Consider the following 11,454-nt stretch of genomic DNA (forward strand, 5'->3'; position numbering starts at 1 on the left):
AGTAGTGTAGCTAGAGAGGGAGGGGGTGAATAAGGAGGGGCAAGGGGGGATCTTTTTTTTTAGTAGAAAAACACATTCGGGATATTGTTCGATGTTTAATCTCGTAATTTTCTGGGGTCGTTTTATCTTCGAGCTAAAACGCTAAAAAAAATTTACTCAAAATTGACATAAATTGAAGAACTCAAAATTTGGTCAAGTTTGGTTTATGCTATAGTTTAGAGTTCAATTTTCGAAGCGTGAATGTAAATACACAGGATTTTGTTTTTACATGATTTTTTTTCGCTCGTATTTTTGATCATGTGACTTCAATCTACCACCAAACTCTTCGCGACATGTTTCAAAAAATCCAGAATAAATCGAAGAAAAATCATATGATAATTAATATGCGTTAAACATTTAGGATGAGTGGAAAATTGAGAAAATGTAAATCGTGTAAAAATAAAATCCAGTGTACACGAAATAAATTAAGTACTTCTTCCATTTATTTTGTTAGCCTCAAATGAAAATATACAGCCAGCCAGTTCCAACATTATTGATATGATCGTTCCTACTACTAAATCTTCTCACGCGGGAGATAAACAGAAAGAGCAAGAGTCTAGTTTCATTAATAATTCGATTGTTTGACATTGCTCGACGAAATGCACTAAATTTGATTAAAAACGATAAGGATAAACAGTTCCTTAATCTGCAAAGGGAAGTTGGAAGGCCTGGATCTGCCTTTGTGAGAGTTAAAAAAGGCAAAATCGAAGAAGAACCAACAACCAGTGTTGTGCCTAATCATTATCAGACGATCATGATTGCAATTTTCATGTGAAAACTTTTCACGTGAAAACAGTAGGCGAGTTGTCGCCGGCGACAACTTCTCAAATTTTGTACTCAAACGATAATAAACACAGAATTTTCATTCAATCATTAATCTTCACTAATAATAGCTAATTGTCAACAGTCCCGTTATATCTTCGATTTGGCGTTATAGTTTCATGCTAGTACGGAAAAATAGTTAAAAAGGTAATGGTAAATGCTTCAAATCAAGATACGATTTTCAAACGATTCTTAATCGCTGGCGAGTTTTAATCACTTGATAATTTAAAAGTAAAATCGTGGGTGAGTTTGATCATTCTCGATTTTTCGAAAATTTGAGTTTTCCCAACCCTGCCAACAACGGAACCAGAGCCTTCCTTGGAATCTCAATCAGCTTCCAGCGTTTTTACTATTGATGGAGGAGGTAAGAATATAATCAAATAAGATGGTAACTTCTACTATATGTCAATATTTTTATGTCTTGCTTCCAGATGAGAAACCCTCCACTAGTAGAGCGTTTTCCGAGCGAAGTAAATCAAAAATAATAACTCATATACTAGCTGCCACCCTAGACCGTATTGGACTAAGCGACCGAAATGCAATGTATGTTATTTCTGCGGTTTTAACAAGTGCTGGACTAAACTTAGGTAAGTTCTCCTTAACAGTACTTTTATTGTATTGTTCTTTCTCCTTGAGTTTAATTTTATTATATTGATAGTATCTTGTAACTAAAACAAAATCTTTATCAACTTTATCTATTTTTCAGACGATTTTACCGTTAGCAGGCAAACAATCTCAAGGGCCCGTGCAGAATATCGCGAAGAGATTGCTCAAAATATCCAAAGCAATTTTGATCTAAATGGACCACTTGGGATGAAAAGCTGCTTCAAGATCTCATGAACATTGGGATGAAAAGCTGCTTCAAGATCTCACAGGTAATATATTTGAGTATTTTTTATAGCATTGAAATGTGTTGTTCTGTGTTATGATTTTTGGATATCTTCTAACTAAGCATGATTTTAAGTAATCGATTGTTTTTTTTTGTTATTTGAAATTTCTTTCCTACAATTTTAGATTACATTTGGTAATATTTGTTTTTTTAAAGAAGCTATTTGTAACATATTTTTAACTTTTTTTTGACTATTACATATTCAAAACAGGCCTTAGATTATTTGTTACGCGTGTAGATCTGGAGGCCTTCACTTCAGGGGCTTTTTGGATAACCGTGAACATCTTCCATACGCATATTCGATCATATGTACCACAATGGGCATATAACATATTCAAAACAGGCATGTAGATCAGATCATAGGGGGCAGCAGGGACTATGTCCAAGGGCCGACGACGAGAAAGAAGCGTTCTATGCGCAGCTGGAGCAGACATACGATGGATGCCCACTGCGGGACGTCAAAATCGTCATCGGTGACATGAACGCTCAGGTAGGAAGGGAGGAAATGTATAGACCGGTCATCGGACCGGATAGTCTGCATACCGTATCGAACGACAACGGCCAACGATGCATAAACTTTGCAGTCTCCCGCGGAATGGTAGTCCGAAGCACTTTCTTCCCCCGCAAGAATATCCACAAGGCCACATGGAAATCACCTAATCAAGTAACGGAAAACCAAATCGACCACGTTCTAATGGACGGTAAATTCTTCTCCGACATCACGAACGTACGCACTTACCGCAGTGCGAATATTGATTCCGACCACTACCTCGTTGCAGTATGCCTGCGCTCAAAACTCTCGACGGTGATCAACACGCGTCGGAGTCGTCCACCGCGGCTTAACATTGGGCGGCTACAAGACGGTAGACTAGCCCAAGACTACGCGCAGCAGCTGGAAGTGGCACTCCCAACAGAAGAGCAGCTAGGCGCAGCATCTCTTGAAGATGGTTGGAGAGATATTCGATCCGCCATTGGAAGCACCGCAACCGCTGCACTAGGCACGGTGGCTCCGGATCAGAGAAATGACTGGTATGACGGCGAATGTGAGCAGTTAGTTGAGGAGAAGAATGCAGCATGGGCGAGATTGCTGCAACACCGCACGAGGGCGAACGAGGCACGATACAAACGGGCGCGGAACAGACAACCCGAGCAGCACAAGTTAGCCAAACATGGTTGCAGCAACTTGATTGTGACTAAATCTGGTCGCATATGAGTTGCAGTAACCTATGTGGAACATGTGTGCTGCTAGGGAAAACTCGATTTTCCGGAGGAAAAAGCGCCAGCAGGAAGATCGAGACCGTGAAGAGACGGAGGAACTGTACCGCGCTAATAACGCACGAAAGTTCTATGAGAAGTTGAACCGTTCACGTAAGGGCCACGTGCAACAGCCCGATATGTGTAAGGACATAAACGGGAACCTTCTTACAAACGAGTGTGAGGTGATCCAAAGGTGGCGGCAGCACTACGAAGAGCACCTGAATGGCGATATGGCAGACAACGGTGGCGGTATGGTAATGAACCTAGGAGCACGCGCGCAGGACATGCGACTTCCGGCTCCGAATCTCCAGGAAATCCAGGAGGAGATCGGCCGGCTGAAGAACAACAAAGCCCCTGGAGTTGACCAACTACCAGGAGAGCTGTTTAAACACGGTGGTGAGACACTGGCTAAAGCGCTGCACTGGGTGATTACCAAGGTTTGGGAGGATGAGGTTCTGCCGCAGGAGTGGATGGAAGGTGTCGTATGTAGGGCTTCCATTCCCGGAAACGATTTCCCGGGAAATCATATTTCCCGGGATTCCCGATTCCCGGGATTTATGTATCAGTTTCCCGAATTTCCCGGGAAATGAACTTACTAAAATATTTTGTAATAATTGTCTTATTTTTTTAAATTTGATGATAACGGATTTTGGGTTATCAATTACATTTTTTTACTAGCATCATCTCACTATTTATTTCACTTTTGAAGTTTGATAATTTAAGTTATAACTAAAAATGCTACAGAATCATACATTGCATTCCAACACGTGTTGAAGAGAGGCGAGACGAAGAACCAGTTTGTATCTATTGTTCGTTTATTCAGTAGGTCGAATTCAGTCGAATTAAAAATTAAGTGTCTCAGGCAATAGCAGTGACCGCTTTGGCAGGTTTGTCCTATTATTTTCAAAGGTTTTTTAAGACCTTCAATCCTTTTTTATTCAATTCCCGAACAGACTCATATTCCGGAGACTCGTTTGTATTTTGAGATATTTCTGAAACATTTCATTTGAATATTTTATAATATTGGTGGACTAACAGATCTTGATGGAAAAACGGATTTTAGGTCTTTAGTATGCGATCATTACAACTGTCTGACAACAAATACTCGCAAAACTTTTGCAATTTGATGTGTTTTAGGTGCTGTTCGCCATTTCAAGCAAAGTTTGACTGAAAAAAATGTTATAGTCAGGATCATTAAAGTACGACAATCAAGCACTTGCCTGAAAGCTCTTTTTTATTTCGAATGGAAGAATTCTCATTTCAAATATTTCATTCACCTGCTTTAAATACAAAATGTGTTCAAGTGGAAAATGTTTTATCATTCAAAGATGACCAGATGACTCTATGCACTAAAAGAAGTAGTCGAGTATAAGAATAATTCTTGTTAGGAATATTTTAGCGATAATAGAAGAGAATCTCTCGAAGCCGTCGTTATCCAAAAACTGGGAAAAAAATACGGATACGACCTGAATTTTTTTAAAAAAAAATATGGGAAAGTAGCACATAGCGGAGCTCATCAGGACACTGCAAATCCTTTTCTTGAGCCAGAGCAGATGTTGATACTTATTTCGAACTGAACCAAAACTTTTTTAGGCTTTCAACAACTTTTCATCATTTGAGGACAAAATAGCAAGCATCCCTGATGTCGAATGAATATTTTTGAAATGATATTTTACGACAAAATTTAAACTACGATTTTGAATTAGTTTCGAGAGTTTTTTTTATTTCCCGGGATCCCGGGAAATCCCGGGAAATTATTATTTTATTTCCCGTTTCCCGGGTAGTTGATTCCCGGGAAAAATGGAAGCCCTAGTCGTATGTCCCATCTACAAAAATGGTGATAAGCTGGATTGTAGCAACTACCGCGCAATCACATTGCTGAACGCCGCCTACAAGGTACTCTCCCAAATTTTATTCCACCGACTAACACCAATTGCAAGAGAGTTCGTGGGCAGTACCAGGCGGGATTTATGGGTGAACGCTCTTCCACAGGTGTTCGCCATACGTCAGGTATTGCAGAAATGCCGCGAATACAACGTGCCCAAACATCATCTATTCATCGACTTCATAGCCGCATATGATACAATCGATCGGGACAAGCTATGACAGCTAATGCACGAACACGGTTTTCCAGATAAACTGACACGGTTGATCAAGGCGACGATGGATCGGGTGATGTGCGTAGTTCGAGTTTCAGGGGCATTCTCGAGTCCCTTCGAAACCCGCACAGGGTTACGGCAAGGTGATGGTCTTTCGTGTCTGCTATTCAACATCGCTTTGGAAGGGGTAATACGAAGAGCAGAGATTAACACGAGTGGTACAATTTTCAATAAGTCCGTTCAGCTATTTGGCTTCGCCGACGACATAGATATTATGGCACATAACTTTGAAAAGATGGAGGAAGCCTACATCAGACTGAAGAGGTAAGCTAAGCGGATCGGACTAGTCATCAACACGTCGAAGACGAAGTACATGATAGGAAAAGGATCAAGAGAAGACAATGTGAGCCACCCACCACTAGTTTGCATCGGTGGTGACGAAATCGAGGTGGTAGAAGAATTTGTGTACTTGGGCTCACTGGTGACTGCCGAAAATGACACCAGCAGAGAAATTCGGAGACGCATAGTGGCTGGAAATCGTACGTACTTTGGACTCCGCAAGACGCTTCAATCGAATAGAGTTCACCGCCGTACCAAACTGACAATCTACAAAACGCTCATTAGACCGGTAGTCCTCTACGGACACGATACCTGGACGATGCTCGTGGAGGAGCAACGCGCACTTGGAGTTTTCGAAAGGAAAGTGCTGCGTACCATCTATGGTGGGGTGCAGATGGCGGACGGTACGTGGAGGAGGCGAATGAACCATGAGTTGTATCAGCTGTTGGGAGAACCATCCATCGTTCACACTGCGAAAATCGGACGACTGCGGTGGGCCGGGCACGTTGCCAGAATGTCGGACAGTAACCCGGTGAAAATGGTTCTCGACAACGATCCGACGGGCACAAGAAGGCGAGGTGCGCAGCGAGCAAGGTGGATCGATCAGGTGGAAGATGACTTGCGGACCCTCCGTAGACTGCGTGATTGGCGACGTGTAGCCATGAACCGAGCCGAATGGAGAAGACTCTTACATACCGCACAGGCCACTTCGGCATTAGTCTAAATAAATAATAATAATAACATCAGCACATATAGAAGAATCACAAAACGACAATCTTTGCAAAGAATAAAAAACAGCTAGAGTTACTTAGAGAAACGCAATTTGGATTCTTTTTTACCAACAGTTTTGATTGTTCGTCTAATTAACTTAAACTATTCTTGTCATTCTACCCCATTATTTTTCTGCAAAATGGACTAATTAAGAAGTTAATTTCTTCTTTCATTAGAGCGCGTTTGCCCAGCATAATGCAATCAGAGGAAATAGTTCATGTTTTAAATGAATGTCTTTTCCCGGTATAAGGCACATATAAGCAAGAAATGCATCATCACCGCTAGAAGGATTAATCTGGATTTTTTAAATCGAAACGTTCGGACATTTTTCTTGTCCTGTTAGCTTTTTTTCATTTTCTAAACCGATGAACCAAAAAATCAGCATTTATCCACATTTACCAGCAAATAAATATTTGAAACCGTTCAATGCACTGTCAATGCATTTTACGACGCTACTTTATCTTCCATTGAAATACTGCGTCAATAACCAATAACCACCATCAGTTAACGATTATTACGCATTCAAATAACTCTCCATCAATGCCACTTCGGTGCATTCAACTTTTGATTCTGGTTGCGCGGTGTCATCCTGCCGAGTGTTGCCCCATGATCGCGCAAAGCCCCGTACAAGAAAGGTGCTACTTATGAGCCAATCGTAAAATGTTCGACCCCTCATAATGGTGGCACGTGCTAAACAATCACCCACTTTCCGTCCGAATCTGAAACTGAGCTTATGTAAGCCGCGGAGACGGAAGAGGGTTTCGACAGAATCCGACGAGGCGACAATATGATAACGAACTGCAACACGTCGTAGCGTCCGAGGGGGTCATAAAATATGACAAAATATGATGTGCGTTTAACAAGTTAAATGACCACGCGCGATGATGGACCGCGAAGTCTTCGTACGACAACAGCACAACAATGGATAATAAAAATGGGAAGAAATTTGTTGTCGAAAATAGCTGTCAGCTGCGACATGGTAATTTTGAACAACGTGTATTGATGTAAAATGGGGAAATGATTTATGAATTGTCTAATCGGGTAATTTCCAGCGTCCATTGAAATGGGGAAGTCCAAACCAAACTGCTTCCAACGGAAGTTTTCATTGATGTGGGTAGATTCGTACCCAATTGGGAGGTAGATCGAATTGCTACTGTAACGGGTAGACACTAGTTTGCCATCGGTACAAACCAACTAATGTATTTATATGAAGTCCTCTATGTTTGACAATATAGTAAACAACTTTCATTTATACTTTCGAAGTTAAAAAATAAGTTCAACGATCGCCATGAAATGCTTCATCGTATTATATATCATTATGAATATATTCAACGTATTCGCCGATCAACACCTCGACTACATCATCGGAGAAGAACTGCTGGGTCCCATTGCCAGTGAAAGTGCAAAGTTTTCGTGTCCGGAACCGAACCCCACAGACGATTGCAGTTGCATGCACGCAATCACCGATTACGAGATCCAATGTCCGATTGTGAATCCCGAAATCATCGTCAAGATCAAACCAGAAGCGTACGCTCAAGTGCAATGCTATGATCGACACGATCTCGGCGCGTTACCAACATTGAAGGCGGGCAACACAACGCAGGTGAAAGTGATCCACTGTCCGCTTCCAGAGGACAAATCGATTCTTCAGCTGGTGAGTTTTCTTGGGGTGCAAAATGTGAAGGATTTTTGGTACCAAAGCTACGGAAAGGATTCCGGAGTGCAGCTGCTCAGACCACACTTTGCCGGAATGCAAAATCTGGAAAAGTTGTTCCTTAGTGCGGGAATCGATCATATACGACCGGATTTGTTCGCGGATTTACACAGTTTGAAATGGATGGTTTTGCGTGGAAACAATTTAACTCGCTTGGGAAACGTTTTTCAGAATTTGACAGATTTAGTGATTTTAGAGTTGGGAGCGAATCAGATTACCGAATTGGAGGCAGGATTTCTTCAAAAACAGTCAAAGCTCCGCCATTTGAACCTATGGCATAATGAAATTCGAACGGTCGATAAGCAAACATTTTATGGAGTAGAGTCACTCGAAGAGCTTGATTTATCAGTCAATTTGATAGATTCCCTGGATAAAGATGTTTTCTCTGGGTTTGAGAAGTTGTCCACGTTGAATCTTGGATTCAACAATTTTAGTAGTTTTCAGGCAGGATTGTTATCTTCTAATCGTTATCTGAAGGAGTTCAAAATGATCAACAATCTTAAACCGATTACGATTCTTCCAAGTGATTTTCTTCGGAATCTTCCTATGTTGACCAGTGTGATTCTTAGTCGAAACGGGTTTTCTGAAATTCCAGAATCAATATTTTTCGGCTCGTCAGCGCTCCTTCATATCGATTTGAGCTATAATAATTTTCGATATCTCCCGGAAGTATTATTACGAGATCAACATTTACTAAAGAATTTAAACGTAGCTTATAACAAGCTGGAACTTCTACCAGACAAGCTGCTGGAAAATGCGTCGGAACTTGCGATACTTGATTTATCGTTCAACAGACTTCATAACATTTCCGCGAAATGTTTTTCATCCTTAGATAAACTCACTGAGCTCCACTTGGAGAACAACAATCTTCTAGTAATCGACTTGATTGCATTCTCCGAAGTAGTGAATCTGCAAAATCTTTTCCTGCAAAATAACTTTTTGCAGTATTCTGGAAGCAACACGAAATCCCCATTCCAGTATCTGAATAATTTACGCACTTTGAACCTCATGAACAACAGCATTGACGTCATGCTACACGACTGGAACTTCAATACAATTCACCTCCGTGAGCTGGACCTGAGCTTCAATCAGTTCACTCGGTTAACGTATCTCAATCTACATTTCATATCTCGCGACATTCGTATCGATCTTACAAACAATCGAATTGCTGTAGTCGATATGAACGATTTCCAAGCTCCGTCATCATTGCAGCATACCAGCAAGACAGGAAAAATCTTGGTTAATCTTGAAGGTAACGAATTTGATTGCAACTGCCATATGTTATCGTTCGTCCAATACATTCAGAATCACGAATCACCAACCAATCAAAGAATTCGCTTTGTTACGAACAATTTACATTGCTTTGAGCCAGAGAATCTTCAATTGGTAGACATTTCCGATGTTTCAACCGAGGATCTCACTTGTCCGTTGAATAAAACAAACTGTCCAACAGAGTGTCACTGTTTTCAGCGACCAATCGACCTTACGGTTATTGTCAATTGTACTGGTCGCGAACTAGTTCGAATACCGGATCTTCCGCATCCGAACAAGCTTGAGTACAAATTTGTCGAGCTGCACATTGAAAACAACAAAATTACAGAGTTACCCTCGGGTGGTTTGTCAGCAGTTTCCAAACTGTACGCGCGCAACAACTCGATTTCCAATTTGCAAAACACGTCCATTCTGGATAGTCTTCGTATTCTTGACCTTTCCTTAAATCATTTAACGACATTAGACGTCAAAACCATCCAAAATCTCAACAAAAGTCGCACATTGGAACGCTTGCATTTGGGTTCAAATCCTTGGCAATGTGACTGCAGTTCAGTGCACTTCCTGGAGTTTGTCCAGCAGACCTTTCACCTGATTGTCGATACCAACCACATCACATGCCCAAACGGCGAACGACTAGCGAACATCTCAATAAGCAATCTTTGCAAGGATCACTGGACAATGATCATCGCGGTCTGCCTCAGCGTCCTTCTACTAGGGCTATCCGTCGGTATTTGCGCTTCCATCTGTTTTGCTTACCACAATGAAATAAAAATATGGCTCTTCAAGCGGAACCTGCTGCTATGTTGGGTAACCGAACAGGAACTGGACAAGGACAAACGGTTCGATGCGTTCATATCCTACTCGCATCACGACGAAGACTTCGTTGCAAATCATTTGGTACCGACCCTGGAGCAACCGCCGATGAACTTTCGAACGTGTTGGCACATGCGCGATTGGACTCCCGGAGAGCTGATCGCCGAACAGATAGATCGATCCATCAGCGAGTCCCGCCGAACGATCGTGGTTCTGTCGAAGAGCTTTCTGGAATCGGTATGGGCCCGGATGGAGTTCCGGACGGCACACTTGAATTCGATCGCCGAAAGACGTACCCGGGTGATTGTGATTATGTACGAACATTTTGGCGACATCGAACTGCTGGATGCGGACCTGAAGGCATATCTGCGAATGAATACGTACATAAGGTGGGGAGATCCGTGGTTCTGGGATCGGTTGCAGTACGCGATGCCACACCCACCGTACGTTCGAGGCCTGAAGAAAGTGCGATGTGCAAGAAGCTACGAGATAGGACTGCTAGAGGACCGACAGGATGTTTCGAAGTCACAGATAGTTGCGTATGACGAGCATCGTGGGTACATTAATCCGATGTTAAGCCACTCGTTAGGCAGTTCGATGGAGGAATTAGATGGAACGAACAATTTCGAGGGTATAAACATTATCGACAGTAGGTACTTGGATGAACTGTTTATAATAATAACTAAAGAAAGTGAAGTATAATCGAATGATTGTGTTCGGAGATGTACGAAAATAGCTTGACAAGAAGCGATACATATGGTTAATAAACAAACAAGTATACAGAAATGATAAGTTTAGCGTTTCTTTTCCGAAAGATACTCTTTTGATCCAGAACATGAACAGTACGAGAATCGACACAACACACAACTATTACTAATTACTGATATTTGATTGATTTGAGTTGATTCATTTATGAAATGTTGATACTGCCGTATACGGATGAAACCCGAAATTCCTACCAACCAAATACTTTCAATAATAAATCACCAAACTGATCATCGGATCAGTTCGCCGTGAATAACATCCCACTGACAAAGGCATGATACCCATCACTCAATCATTCCAATTTGAAAAGGCTCACAATAATCGTCTGTTTGCTTGCACCCAGCCTCAAAGGCCACCATATCTAGTTGAACATCTCAATTCTAATGAGCCCCCGGCGAATAAAGGCTGACAGAGACGCGCTTGCCCGGATAGTTGGCTTGGTTGGTGAATGGAACATTACGGAACGGTTATCACCGTATCAAAACTAATTTGACCATATTATTGCTGGCCAGTGTGATTCTTCAAACAACGCACAGTGGCCGAAGGCTGGATTATCTATTCCCTTATTTGACAGTTATGAAATTGCTCTTTATATCGAAAGATTTCACGATTCACATTTACTAATGATTCAGAGCCAATTATGTAGCCGCTAAATAAAGAAAGACTGTGTCAAA

The 11,454-nt window shown here is 41.6% G+C and overlaps 1 protein-coding gene across 2 annotated transcripts; it reads left to right on the forward strand.

The window, feature by feature from the left end:
• Nucleotides 1-7,422: 7,422 nt before the first annotated feature.
• On the forward strand, nt 7,423-11,109 carry LOC134202764 (protein toll-like). 2 transcript variants are annotated; one of them, XM_062677755.1, is made up of 2 exons: nt 7,424-9,929; nt 9,989-10,687. In XM_062677755.1, exons 1-2 carry the CDS (start codon nt 7,505-7,507, stop codon nt 10,558-10,560), a joined length of 2,997 nt encoding a protein of 998 aa, XP_062533739.1. In that variant the 5' UTR covers nt 7,424-7,504; the 3' UTR covers nt 10,561-10,687. The 2 variants fall into 2 exon arrangements, with proteins under 2 accessions (XP_062533738.1, XP_062533739.1); XM_062677754.1 differs by having other exon boundaries at nt 7,423-11,109.
• Nucleotides 11,110-11,454: the final 345 nt, after the last annotated feature.

The sequence above is a fragment of the Armigeres subalbatus genome, unplaced genomic scaffold, assembly GCF_024139115.2.
Source record: "Armigeres subalbatus isolate Guangzhou_Male unplaced genomic scaffold, GZ_Asu_2 Contig141, whole genome shotgun sequence".
Taxonomy (NCBI): domain Eukaryota; kingdom Metazoa; phylum Arthropoda; class Insecta; order Diptera; family Culicidae; genus Armigeres; species Armigeres subalbatus.